This window comes from Trachurus japonicus, chromosome 6 (assembly GCF_045865225.1).
Source record: "Trachurus japonicus isolate A0001 chromosome 6, Traja_1.0".
NCBI lineage: Eukaryota > Metazoa > Chordata > Actinopteri > Carangiformes > Carangidae > Trachurus > Trachurus japonicus.
The window spans coordinates 34,346,954-34,362,051 of NC_140912.1; the positions used below are offsets into that span (position 1 = coordinate 34,346,954).

Sequence of the window (15,098 nt, forward strand, 5' to 3'; positions counted from 1 at the left end):
TCCTGACCCAGCACATCGACATGCTGCTGTAGATGAATAATTGTACAGTAGATACTGTATGCACTTGTAGTTGTAATCAGATTCTTGTTTATATTTAAATTTTTTACTAGAAGTGCTAAATTGAGAAACTGAGAAAAACTGTAATAGAATACTCAGGAAGGATACTCGGGCCACACTGGGCTCCAAACGCTCTGAGGCATCAAAGACGGGGTGAAGGCAGAAGAGAGGAGAGGAGAGGAGAGGAGAGGAGAGGAGAGGAGAGGAGAGGAGAGGAGAGGAGAGGAGAGGAGAGGAGAGGAGAGGAGAGGAGACTCACTTTGGTTTATGTGATGTAATTTTACAACTTAATGAAAATTGTTCTACAAAAGCATCTATTTGTGTAACCATGGTAACAACTTGGTGTCACCAGTGTGAACAGTGGGAGGAGACTTCAGCAGGTTCTGTGCTGTGTTCTTCTGTTCAATCCAAACTTTGTTTACATTAAATATGGTTTAGACATTAGATCAAATCATCCTTTCTTTGTAGCTGAGGAGGAATAATGTAAATATCAAGACACATGATTATTATGAGGACTGGTGTATGGGAATACAGTAATGGTCTTGGAAATGGTCTCACAATGGTTTACTTTCAGACTTGGACTTGGTCTGGACCCCCTCAAAGTCTTAGTCGTGACTTGGTTTTGGTCTTGACTTGGTCTCGGGTTAGGTGGTCTTGACTACAACACTAGCAGTCGTACTAAGACCTGGAAACATCTGGATAAACTGAGGTGTAAGACTTGAATAAAACCAAGGAGTCAACATAAAAAAAGAAAATAACTTGTTCTTGATTAAACAGCAACGATCACAACAAGCTGGAGATCAACATGTTGGAGCTCACAGCTTTTACTACACCTCCAAAAATCACAACTGACCTGTAATGGAGTCAAACTAAGAATAATGAGAATAAATAAAACTGTGTTTATGTGAACTACTGATCTGAACTACTGATCAATAATTATATTGATCATGTCTGGACTCACCGAGCCTTCCTGCAGTTCCTCACAGCTGGGATCAGTCTCAGTCGTCCCTCCTCTGATGCGTTGTACTTCTCCAGGTCGAACTCGTCCAGAACCTGCTCTGACATCTGCAGCATGTAGGCCAGAGCTGAACACTGGATCTCAGAGAGTTTCTCCTTTGATCTGTTCTTTGACTTGAGGAACTGTTGGATCTGCTGATGAACTGACTGGTCCTTCATCTCCGTCAGACAGTGGAAGATGTTAATGCTTCGGTCAGGAGAGATCTTTGTCTTCTTTTCCTTCAGGTTGTTGATGGTTCTCTGGAAGGTTTCTGGACTGTTGTCTGTCTGACCCAGCAGACCTCCTAACAGCCTCTGGTTGGACTCCAGAGAGAGGCCATGAAGGAAGCGAACAAACAGGTCCAGGTGACCATTTCTACTTCTGAAGGATTTCTCCAGCACTCTCTTCAGGAAGTCATCCAGGGTTGAATCAACATGTTCTTCTCCCAGGAACTTCTTGAGGACCTGTGTGTTCCTGTTGGTGAAACAGTGGAACATGTAGACTGCAGCCAGAAACTCCTGAACACTCAGATGAACAAAGCAGTAGACTGTTTTCTGGAAGATCACACTCTCTCTTTTGAAGATCTCAGTACAGAGTCCTGAGTTCACCAAGGCCTCTGTGACATCCAGACCACACTGCTCCAGGTCTTTTTGGTAGAACATGATGTTTCCTTTCTCCAGCTGTTCAAACGCCAGCCTCCCCAGCTTCAGAAGAACTTCCCTATCGGCCTCCGTCAGCTCCTGTGGACTCGTCTCATGTCCTTCACCGTACTTGTTCTTCTTCCTCTTTGTCTGGACCAGCAGGAAGTGTGAGAACAGGTCAGTCGTGGTCTTGGGCAGCTCTCCTCTCTGGTCTGTGGTCAACATGTGCTCCAGAACTGTAGCACTGATCCAGCAGAAGACTGGGACTTGACACATGATGTGGAGGGTCCTGGACGTCTTGATGTGTGAGATGATTCTTCTGGACAGATCTTCATCACTGGACCTCCTCCTGAAGTACTCCTCCATCTGGGCGTCAGTGAAGCCTCGGACCTCTGTTACCCTGTCAACACATGTAGGAGGGATCTGATTGGCTGCTGCAGGTCTGGAGGTGATCCAGACCAGAGCCGAGGGAAGCAGATTCCCCTGGATGAGGTTTGTCAGCAGCACGTTGACTGATGACGTCTGTGTGACATCAGACACAACCTCCCTGTCGTTGAAGTCCAGTGGCAGTCGGCTTTCATCCAGGCCGTCAAAGATGAAGAGAAGTTTACAGACAGCCAGCTGCTCTGCTGTGACCTTCTGTAATGTTGGATGGAAAACATGGAGCAGCCTGAGAAGACTCAACTGCTGATCTCTGATCAGGTTCAGCTCCCTGAACGAAAGCAGAACCAGCAGACTGACATCTTGGTTCTCCAAGCCCTCGGCCCAGTCCAGAGTGAACTTCTGCACCGAGAAGGTTTTTCCAACGCCAGCGACGCCGTTGGTCAGAACCACTCTGATGGGTCTCTGTTGGACAGGTGAGACCGTAGAGACGTCCTCTCTCTGTTGGACAGGTGAGACCGTAGAGACGTCCTCTCTCTGTTGGACAGGTGAGACCGTAGAAACATCCTCTCTCTGTTGGACAGGTAAGTCTTTAAAGATGTTGTTGCACCTGATTGGAGTGTCATGGAGGGTCTTCTTCTTGGACGTTGTCTCCAGGTGTCTCACCTCATGTTGGGTATTCACCTCTTCACTCTGTCCCTCTGTGATGTAGAGCTCAGTGTAGATCCTGTTGAGGAGGGTTACACTTCCTGTTCCACTTCCTGTTGCCTCAGTTCCTTCAGTCACTCGTTCACATCTGCTCCTCAGACTGATCTTATGTTGATCTAAAACCTCCTGCAGACCACGATCTGCTGAGAGAGAAGAGACAGAGTCAGACTGAAGACAGAGAGTCTGACAATCTGATCAGATTATTTTCATCAGCTACAGAAAAACTACAGACAACAAAGAGAAGGTTTGAATCATCATCTTAAATGTCAGTGCTGTGTGATGGAACAATGACTCTGGAGAAAACAACAGGTCCTGGTTTCACAAATGACCACATCAGCAGACAGATGTTCAGACTCACTTTGTCCACAGCTGCTCTGATTGGCTGTCTGCAGCTCACCTCTGGTTCTGGGTCTTTGTTCACACTGGGGACAGGAGGGGGGTCCTGGAGACTTTGTTCTCAGTCTTTGCTTCTGCAGCCTACAAACACAAACATGTTGTTATTCTGTGTCCAGTCTCCAGCTGTTGACCACCTGTCTCACATCAGCTCTAAAGAAGCAGAGTGAACAGCACACATCAAATCAGCCACTCCCCAAACAGCCTCAGTCCGCCACACATCCGATCAGACACACAGCTGGTCAAACCATTTCTTACCTTCACTCTGGTGTCCAAAACAGTCAGCAGCATCAGTCATCCAGCACCAACAGTTTAATAATCCACCAGTATTATTCCCATTTCTATCTCGTTCCTCGCGTCCACCCGTTTCATCCATTTGCATTGTGTGAGGGGAAAAATAGTTTTTAGTGGCGGCAAAAGCCATACGTGTTTCTGATCCCGGCTCCACTGTGTTGTTTTCTCCCGGAACACGGCCCGCTGCTCAGTTCGGACGCAGTGTGTCACGGGCGCCGGGCGGTCTGGACTCGGTAACAGGTCCAGAGATAATTCACTGTCCCCTTGTGTCGGCCTCTCCTCTCAGGACACTTGAAGCTAAAACTAAGCTAGCTAAAAACGTTATTTTTTTCATACAATGCAAATGGATGAGACACGCTGAGCAGGAACGAGATGTAAACGGGAACAGCCTGGTGGATCATAACCTGTTGGAGCTGGATGATGACTGTTTTAGACATAAAGAGTGAAGGTAAGAAATATTTCCTGAAGGTTTATCAGCTGTGTCAGTGCTGAGGACTCGGGTGTGTGGCGGTGTGTGTTCCCGTCTTTATTTCATGATGACGTGTATGTGTAGGTTGTGTATCCGAAACGGGTAACGCTTCCTTTTACAGTACGGTAATTACCAGACAATTACCAGGTAATAAGATGTATTTACTAGGTAATAACCAGGTAATTAAATGCAATTACATTGTAATTACCAAGTACTTACTAGGTAATTACAAGGTAATTACCCAGTATTTGCAGATATTTTTCCTGACTACTACCAGGTATTTACCCAATAATTTCCTGGTAGATACACAGTAATTGTATATTGTAGATTTTAAACCCGGTAGTTAAAAATATTTACCGGATATTTATCTGGTAAATACCAACAAATTACCTGTATTTACCCAATAATTACCAGGTAGATATCCTGCAATTGCATATTGTAGACTATAAAACCACTGAATGTGTATATACGTGACTTTGTTAGGGTGATAATAACTTAGATATTTACCTGGTAATTACCAGGTATTTACTCAAAATGATAGCTACCTTACCTGGTAACTACCACTTATTTACGTGGTAGTTACCTGATATTTACCTGGTAAATATCAACTAGTAAAAACTAGTATTTACTAGAAATATACGGAAAACTACCAGGTATTTATCCAGGAATTATAGATTATGTATTTACCAGTCAACCTGTGTAGTGACAGTGAGGGTATAACTTGCAACTATTTACCAAGTAATTACTTTCTAATTACCCAGTAGTTACAATTTACATTATCAGGTAAAACCTTATGAATTACCCTGTAAGGAAGGTGGAACTGTACTGTAAAAGGAAGTGTGGTTTGTTTCAAGGATATTACCATGTACTTTCCTGGTAACTGTAGATTATAATCCTCTGCCCCCCATCAGGGTGTGTAATTTTGAACATGGTACCTGGCAAAAACTCCCATATCTACCTGATAATTATCAGGTAAAATATCAGAGTTTTACAGAGTAGTTACCAATGTAAGAAAAGTGGAATTGTACTGTAAAAGGAAGCGTGGTTTGTTTCAATGATATTACCATGTACTTTCCTGGTAACTGTAGATTATAATCCTCTGCCCCCCATCAGGCTGTGTAACATGGTACCTGGCAAAAACTCCCATATCTACCTGATAATTATCAGGTAAATATCAGAGTTTTACAGAGTAGTTACCCTGTAAGAAAGGTGGAATTGTACTGTAAAAGGAAGCGTGGTTTGTTTCAATGATATTACCATGTACTTTCCTGGTAACTGTAGATTATAATCCTCTGTAGTTTTGAACATGGTACCTGGCAAAACCTCCCATACCTCCCTGATAATTATCAGGTAAATATCAGGGTGATATCGGAGTTTTACAGAGAAGTTACCATGTTAGAAAGGTGGAATTGTACTGTAAAAGGAAGCGTGGTTTGTTTCAATGATATTACCATGTACTTTCCTTTACATAAAGATACAATGCATTTTGTTACACTCTGTGACAAATACGCAAAAACATGTGATCTGTCAAAGAGACTAACTTTAATCCTCTTAATCTGCAAAACAGTGAACTTGAAGAGAGTAACTTCAATACTCTTAAAGGTATACGCAAACATTTTTTTGTGTGTCTTGTCTCACTCCCGAGTCCATGACAGGCAGATAGACACCATCCTTTCAACTGTGCGTGCAGTAACAAGGGAGATACGGGCAGAGCTGGCGCACCGCTAATTAGCTTAGCTCAAACGCTGGAAGTGTATAGGTAGTGTTAGCCTGCCTCCACCTAAAGTCACTAATTAGCTTAGCTCAAACACTGGAAGTGTATGGGTAGTGTTAGCCTGCCTCCACCTAAAGTCATCAGAGCAACTCTTCAGCAACTCTAAACGGAAACCGGCGGGCCGATCTTCGTCTCAGAGCTGACAAAACTCTCCGGTAAGGCATCTTGAGCGGTCAAATGCTGCTAACGGGACCAGATCGGTCAAAACGGAGGGTTCAAGCAGAGACGGTTATTTTGGTTCAAGCTAGCTACATCGAGGGTAGGTTAGCTTCCTATTTCAAAACAAAAGCACAAATTATATCGTCATGGTTTTCTGTATGTAAAGAGCAACCGGTGATTGGTTGGTCACACTGCAGCTTGAGTAGCGCCGAATTTGTCCTAACAAAATTGTAAACCACAGCTGGTATTTTGACAAATTAACGACACATTGCTGATCTAAACGTCTCCTTTCTCACCTAAAAATGTTTGAAATGTCGATAAAGTGATATATTTACAGAGTTTAGAGCTAAAATAAAATCAGCTTCTGATTTCGGCTCGGGTAGGAGGCAGGCTAACACTACCCTTACAGCGTTTAAGCAAAGCTAATTACGGACGATAGGGGCTCTGCCTTGTTACTGCACGCAAAGTCAAAAGGATGGTGTCTATCTGCTGGTCATGGACTCGGGAGTGAGGCAAGGACACGGGAAAAAAATGCTGGCCTATCCCTTTAAGTGCTAAACATACAATAACTTGCATATTAAAAAAGAAAATGAAAAGAAAAACATAAAGTGCAGAGCTTTTTGCCTTCTTCACATGTCCAGTCTACACATTTTGGCAAATTACATCAGTAAAAACTATAACCTATCCACACCCCACCCCACCCAACAGAGATGGGTGCTCCAAGGCTATCCCAGTGATGCTTCTCCCTAGCATGAGGACATACAGGTATTCTGTGCTACTGCTTGTGGTCGCCAGGTACTGCACCATGTTTGTTCCAGGCTGAAGAATAAAGAAAAAAAAAACAAGATTCAAAAAATTAGTTTGTACAACAGGTTAGGTTCATCTCTACAGGTAATGCTGTATCAGACACTGTATCTGGAGTCTTAGCCCATAGCACATTTCTTTAGGCACATGTAACAGCCATCTCAGGTAGATATAAAATCTGTACACTGGGTACAGTAGCCCATACTGTATGTGCACAGCCAACAAACTATGCATCTCTGCATTTAACCCTTCAAATACTCATCCTGTTGATGCCCATGTGGTAGAAACAAATCATGAACTTTTTTTTTTTCTATAATGTTTTCGAAAATATCTATTTATTCCATTAATTTTTAATCAGGGCCCTATATGAATTCTGGGATAAGGGATTCCTTGATTTTTAGCCAGAAGTCGAAATTAAATATGAATTTTAGACAGGGCAACACACAAACTACTCACCATGCCTTGAGTGTCCATGAGAGGAGACCACCATGTCATTTGCCAGCACTTCTCACCAGTTATACTGGGTTCTGTAGTGGGCAGAGAAAAGAAAGACCACAATAATCTCAAAATAGCAAACCTTATACTCCAACCTAGCACCAACAAGCACTGCTAGCAAAACGTCTCTGCTGCTACTCACTATGGTGACGTCCGTTACGCACCCCCCCTCCCCCCTCCCTCCACTAACGACAAGGCAACAGTTCGAGCGCACATACACACACACGGCTAACAGAAAACTACACTCACCCTACACTCATAGACTTTGATAGACAGGTATGTGCAGCAGAAGCTGAGTAGGAGGGCTACTAGCACCACCAGATGTCCTGGATGTTAACCAGTGCTGGTAGCAAGTCTCTTCCTCTTAGCAGCAGCAGCATCGCAAAGGAAAGGTGAGCTAGCTCGATGCTAACTTCGACTAGCGCTAGCAGTTAGCATCCGCTGCTAACACCCACTTCCCAACTCACCACGACGGTCCTCCTGTCAATTAAAACACAAGACTGGAGGCTACCATCATTTCCTTTCCCTCACGGCCCTGACAATTGCTGCTGCTGCTGCTGCTGTGCTGGAAACTATCTTATCAGGTGAAAATAACTAGCTAGCTAGCAAGTTAGCAAGCAGGGAAAAAATGCCTGGCCGCAGAGTGAGGTGAAGTTTTTAAGTAACACTAATTGGCTACCACATTAAACTACCAAACCTGTAGGCTAATAATTATAAATTTACTTACCAAACACTGTTTTCTGAAGCTGGAGAGTGATTAAGGTGTCGTCCAAATCTCAGCCCAATCTGTTGGGTCGAAATATTTAGGCTAACCCAACCTTGGAGTTTTTACCAGGTAGGCTACCATGTTCAAAACACCCTGATGGGTGGTAGAGGATTATAATCTACAGTTACCAGGAAAGTACATGGTAATATCATTGAAACAAACCACGCTTCCTTTTACAGTACAGTTCCACCTTTCTTACATGGTAACTACTCTGTAAAACTCTGATATCACCCTGATATTTACCTGATAATTATCAGGGAGGTATGGGAGGTTTTGCCAGGTACCATGTTCAAAACTACACAGGATTATAATCTACAGTTACCAGGAAAGTATGTGGTAATATCATTGAAACAAACCACGCTTCCTTTTACAGTACAATTCCACCTTTCTTACAGGGTAACTACTCTGTAAAACTCCGATATTTACCTGATAATTATCAGGTAGATATGGGAGTTTTTGCCAGGTACCATGTTACACACCCTGATGGGGGGCAGAGGATTATAATCTACAGTTACCAGGAAAGTACATGGTAATATCATTGAAACAAACCACGCTTCCTTTTACAGTACAATTCCACTTTTCTTACATGGTAACTACTCTGTAAAACTCTGATATTTACCTGATAATTATCAGGTAGATATGGGAGTTTTTGCCAGGTACCATGTTCAAAATTACACACCCTGATGGGGGGCAGAGGATTATAATCTACAGTTACCAGGAAAGTACATGGTAATATCATTGAAACAAACCACACTTCCTATTACAGTACAGTTCCACCTTCCTTACACGGTAAATTCATAAGGTTTTACCTGATAATGTAAATTGTAACTACTGGGTAATTAGAAAGTAATTACTTGGTAAATAGTTGCAAGTTATACCCTCACTGTCACTACACAGGTTGACTGGTAATACATAATCTATAATTCCTGGATAAATACCTGGTAGTTTTCCGTATATTTCTAGTAAATACTAGTTTTTACTAGTTGATATTTACCAGGTAAATATCAGGTAACTACCACGTAAATAAGTGGTAGTTACCAGTAAGGTAGCTATCATTTTGAGTAAATACCTGGTAATTACCAGGTAAATATCTAAGTTATTATCACCCTAACAAAGTCACATATAGACACATTCAGTGGGTTTATAGTCTACAATATGCAATTGCAGGATATCTACCTGGTAATTATTGGGTAAATACAGGTAATTTGTTGGTATTTACCAGATAAATATCCGGTAAATATTTTTAACTACCGGGTTTAAAATCTACAATATACAATTACTGTGTATCTACCAGGAAATTATTGGGTAAATACCTGGTAGTAGTCAGGAAAAATATCTGCAAATACTGGGTAATTACCTTGTAATTACCTAGTAAGTACTTGGTAATTACAATGTAATTTCCCAGCTCTCCTGCCATGGGCCGTCTTTGCCTGCAGCGAACACACCCTCACTGTCCTGAGGCAGAGAATGCTGCTCATTTATTGACAACTTTGATGCAGAATTTTATATACTTAACGACTTTTTTAGTCCTTCAAATTTGATAGAGTGGTTAATAACATGTTTTCCTGTGGTAGGCCTATTATAAACTTAAAACACATACTGTATTTATTCTTGGTTTACCCGGTCTTTAAGTTTCAACTCTGTTTCTACACACTACATGAAGTAATAGCATCAGCATAGTTTTAAAAATTACAGCAGCATACAAAAACAACAGGAATTAAGATAATAAAAGATTTTAAAAAAACATAAGCTGAGTTCTTCACATAAGTGTTTAGAGACTTTTTGATCATGTGAGAAGAAAGGAGCCTCCTCAGCATCAGTATCAACACTGAAGAGACACAAGAACCAGGGAAAAGTTATTTCCTTTTCCAGAGACGTTGGCTGCAGCAGCTCAACACACTGAACTAAACTCTGCTAAAGAGACAGTCTGGAGGTTCACAGGTTTGTATCAGGTCTCTTACTGTGACTCTGAGGGTCCAGGTCCAGCACTGAAGTCTGGTGGTAGCTTATTGGACCCATCACTCTTCATAGACAGACAGATGGATCCTGGAGACTTTGCTCTCAGTCTGTGCTTCTGCAGCCTACAAACACAAACATGTTGTTATTCTGTGTCCAGTCTCCAGCTGCTGACCACCTGTCTCACATCAGCTCTAAAGAAGCAGAGTGAAGTGTAACACACACCATCAGCGAACAGCGCACATCAAATCAGCTTGTTTTAGAAGCAAATACAGAGACTGTCCCTGAAAGCAACGCGTATCAGCAGTTTTGCATGAATTTCCCTCGAAAACAATGGCTAAATATTCAAGGGGCTTGTGACTAGGGATGCACAATATAAAATCGGTACAGCTAATTATCGGTCTGATATTGGCTGATAATTAACAAGTCAAAAAACCACTGATGAGTCAGATAACAACATTTTTTTATGCAGGATAGGGCCGCTCGACGTGGGATTCGAACCGGGGCCGCTTGCAGTGAGGACTATAGCCTCAACACATGGGGTGGGTGCTCTATTGAACTGAACACCACCCCAGATAACGACATCTTTTGCTGATGGCTAGAGCCAATTATAATCAGGCAGCTTGATTTTGCTCATTTTCAGTCCATTTGCCCCCTGAGTTGATTTGAAACAATAATAAATGATTTTTGAAGAGTCACAAGTGATCTTGATTTTGTTGTGATTGCAGCAGTAGTGATGTCAGAGACAGAGCTATAATGTTAAATTCATCTTTACTCACTACAACTTAGTCTTTCTTAACCTCAGGTGTGAATATAAACTATTAACAGTGTTATCGCTATTGGCATCTGTTCTTTATGAGGAACAGGAAGTTATCAGGTAGGAGGAGGTTCACAGGTTTGTATCAGGTCTCTTACTGTGACTCTGAGGGTCCAGGTCCAGCACTGAAGTCTGGTGGTAGCTTATTGGACCCATCACTCTTCATAGACAGACAGATGGATCCTGGAGACTTTGCTCTCAGTCTGTGCTTCTGCAGCCTACAAACACAAACATGTTGTTATTCTGTGTCCAGTCTCCAGCTGTTGACCACCTGTCTCACATCAGCTCTAAAGAAGCAGAGTGAAGTGTAACACACACCGTCAGCGAACAGCGCACATCAAATCAGCCACATTATTTTCTATGTAGAGCCCCACACAGACCACAACAGACCGACTCTACTCTCTGACTTTCTGTCCTTTTCATCCTATATTTGGTTCCTGTGACAGCTTGTTCAGTAATATTCTCCTGTCACTGACGCTTCCTTAAATCAAATATGACACTCCACAGACAAGCTGAATAAAACACATATTAGGGAAAAATAAATTACACAACCTACTTTACTGTACACAGACATCTACACAGAGTATTATTTGAGCTTAAAAAAACTACATTAAAGTCACAAATAAATTACCATTGTGATGATTAAAAAAAAAAAAAAAACTGACTTAATGCCTCTCAGGGAGCCAAGTATCAGGATTTTACTGTGTTGTTGTTCATTCAACTGTCAGTTTCTACCATTTTGATTTCATTTTCAAGTTACGACCTGACTTAAAGGGATAGTTCAACATTTTGGCCCATTGGGCCATTGCCATAATCCTTATAGTCTTAGCAGGCAACATTGTCTTGATTTTGCTCATTTTCAGTCCATTTGCCTCCTGAGTTGATTTGAAACAATAATAAATGATTTTTGAAGAGTCACAAGTGATCTTGATTTTGTTGTGTTTGCAGCAGTAGTGATGTCAGAGACAGAGCTATAATGTTAAATTCATCTCTACTCACTACTACTTAGTCTTTCTTAATCTCAGGTGTGAATATAAACTATTAACAGTGTTATTGGTATTGGCATCTGTTCTTTATGAGGAACAGGAAGTTATCAGGTATTGGTGGGAAAAAAAAACTGTTATAGAGAGCCTAAGCGGAAGCAGGAAGTAACGGCGCCATGGGACCTCAACTCTGAAAAACTCGCCGTTCAAATGAATGAGACTGAAAATTTTATTTCGTGATCCGATTGAATTGCGCCATGAGAAAAAAATATGTCCTCTACCTGTTTAAAACATCACGTTTCATGCCGAGAAATCAGCCGTTTATCATAAAACGGCAACAGAAGAATGTATTTTGTGTGAAGACCGCTCTACGGACTACAGATCTGTGTCCCACAGAAAATACGTCACCAACTGACACGGGAAAGGGCGGCAATTGGTGTGTGACGTCACCTACGCGACTTGTAGTCTTTCTGCTTACAGATTCTTCTGAATTTTATTCTACAATAGCTTTACAACAAACGGCTGATTTCTCGGGATGAAACGTGATGTTTTAAACAGGTAGAGGACATATTTTTTTCTCATGGCACAATTCAAACGGATCACGAAATAAAATTTTCCGTCCCGTTCATTTGAATGGCGACTTTTTCAGAGTTGAGGTCCCATGGTGACCGTTACTTCCTGCTTCCGCTTAGGCTCTCTATTGTGCATGCCAACTTATGACTTGTTCATGTGCTTCATGGCCCACACAACAATTTTTGACAATAAAAGTATTTGAAAATAGTAAAATGTTAAGCCTTCAACTTATATCTTTGTAACAAGTGTTTTAACTATATTTATGGGATCAAAAGAAGCTATGTGTTTTCATTTTTCACGTAAAAATTTAATTTCCGATATATCAGTTCACAGAAGTTTTTTTTCCCCCTAATATCGGTCCCCAAAAAACTCTATATCAGTCGGGCCCTAATTATTTCCTGTTCCAGAGACGTTGGCTGCAGCAGCTCAACACACTGAACTAAACTCTGCTACAGAGACAGTCTGGAGGTTCACAGGTTTGTAGCAGGTCTCTTACTGTGACTCTGAGGGTCCAGGTCCAGCACTGAAGTCTGGTGGTAGCTTATTGGACCCATCACTCTTCATAGACAGACAGATGGATCCTGGAGACTTTGTTCTCAGTCTGTGCTTCTGCAGCCTACAAACACAAACATGTTGTTATTCTGTGTCCAGTCTCCAGCTGTTGACCACCTGTCTCACATCAGCTCTAAAGAAGCAGAGTGAAGTGTAACACACACCATCAGCGAACAGCGCACATCAAATCAGCCACATTATTTTCTATGTAGAGCCCCACACAGACCACAACAGACCGACTCTACTCTCCTGCTTTCTGTCCTTTTCATCCTATATTTGGTTCCTGTGACAGCTTGTTCAGTAATATTCTCCTGTCACTGACGCTTCCTGTAGGTGATTTGGGCAACAGAGCTGGTGTGTGTTGCACTTGAAACAAAGATGACACTCCACAGACAAAGGCAAAATTGTCCTTCACATCTTTCCTTGACCACTTGACGTTGTCCATGAAGGTGGTTCTCCTCCACCTTCATGAAAGTTGCTCTCACACTTGACTCATGTCTTTGGATTTGTTAGAAAAATTCAAATATCAACATCAGAGGTGAATCAAACACATATTAGGGAAAAATGAATTACACAACCTACTTTACTACACACAGATATCTAGACAGATAATTATTTGAGCTTAAAAAAAACTACATTAAAATCACAAATAAATGAATTTACCAGCAAGATGATAAAAAAAAGTAAAAGCTATATTAGAACTAATATTGACATCAGTCCCAAAAAACTCCATACTGTATCTCAGTCGGGCTCTAGTCATTTCCTATTCCAGTGTTGTGAGAGTGTGTGTGTGTGTGTGTGTGTGTGTGTGTGCAGTATGGAGTGTGGGAGGGAGGGGTTTTTACTTGTAATTGTTTTTTCTGTTTCTATTTTTCTATGTGTGTAAAGCACTTTGTGTTGCATTTCCATGTATGAAAGGTGCTCTATAAATAAAGATTGATTGATTGATTGATTGATTGATTGATTGTTGTGGACTGCAGCAGCTCAACACACTGAACTAAACTCTGCTACAGAGACAGTTTGGAGGTTCACAGGTTTGTATCAGGTCTCTTACTGTGACTCTGAGGGTCCAGGTCCAGGTTCAGCACTGAAGTCTGGTGGTAGCTCATTGGACCGGCCACTCTTCATAGACAGACAGATGGATCCTGGAGACTCTGCTCCATCCTCATCTTCCTCCACATTACCACTCATCTTCAGGACTTCAGTCAGTCTGAGAGGGAAACCAGAAACACTGACTGTCAGATCAGAATGTTACTGTTTAGTGACTGTTTACACACACACACACACTCAGGTTCATGTTTTTATCAGGTCTCTTACTGTGACTCTGAAGGTCCAGGTCCAGAGCTGAAGTCTGGAGGTTCTCCTTTGGACCGGTCACTCTTCAGAGACAGACAGATGGATCCTGGAGACTTTGATCTGTCCTCCTGTTCCTCCACATTAACACATTAACAAACTATAATCACTTCCTTGTTTGATCCAGTCGTCGACCTCCACCACTCATAGTACTTTGACATTAAATCCATGTTCATCCAGTCACCGTGACCTTTGACCTTTGATGTTTGTTCTGAGTTTGAAGAAGTTGTGTGGAGGTGAATCTGAGACAATGTGCTGACGTATGTACGGACTACGTCTGACTCTTCTTCCCTCCACAGTCCACACAGACACACTGACTCTCACACTCTGACACAACAACAACAACAACAACAACAACAACAATAATAATGTTGTGTTGACACTCACTCGTCTCAGACTTCAGTTTCTCTCCTTCTGCTCCGTTCACTCTAACATGGCGTCTGAACATTTTTACTTTCACTTCCTCCCTCAGCATTTACAGGAAATCCCACAAGTTCATGGTGACAGAGGGAGGGGAAGTGACTTTCTACAGTAGAGTGGCGCCACCTGCTGGGTAACTCCTGGTATTACACCTGTATGGACAGGTGAACTCTGACACCATGAATAAACAGTGAGCTGTGATCCAGCTGTGGTAGAAGAGCTGCTGAGAGATTTAAAGACACTCCACTACAAGTTACAGCTCAGTCTGTTCTCTGTCTTATTCATCACACATGTTGTCATCAACTAATTTGTGTCTCAGTGTTGTAACTTAACTCGCCCCGGTCTGGCAACACGACCATATATGGAAAACACAACCACAACTAAATGTAAGTCCACACAGAAACCAGGAGGATACAAGGAGAATCATGATGAACTCCTTTTAGAAATGCACTCATTGACATAATGTGTTCCCTAGCCCCTTACCCTAACCTTAACCATTACTCTGA

The 15,098-nt window shown here is 42.0% G+C and overlaps 2 protein-coding genes across 2 annotated transcripts in view; both read right to left on the bottom strand.

The window, feature by feature from the left end:
• The window catches only part of LOC146986534 (uncharacterized), a 1,046,957-nt gene that overhangs the window by 482,474 nt on the left and 549,385 nt on the right, over positions 1-15,098 (bottom strand). The window lies entirely within an intron of this gene.
• LOC146986544 (NLR family CARD domain-containing protein 3-like) lies at positions 1,015-9,957 on the bottom strand. Its single transcript, XM_085780384.1, has 2 exons — positions 9,900-9,957; positions 1,015-2,924 (listed from the first exon to the last, which is right to left on the bottom strand). Exons 1-2 carry the CDS (start codon positions 9,955-9,957, stop codon positions 1,015-1,017), a joined length of 1,968 nt encoding a protein of 655 aa, XP_085636510.1.

Bases quoted from the DNA above. Each gene is read 5' to 3' on its own strand.
- LOC146986544 (XM_085780384.1), bottom strand. From the start codon at position 9,957: ATGGGTCCAATAAGCTACCACCAGACTTCAGTGCTGGACCTGGACCCT. The intron at 2,925-9,899 runs GTAAGAGACCTG...CTCTCTCAGCAG, and splicing joins CCTGGACCCTCAGAGTCACA to ATCGTGGTCTGCAGGAGGTT.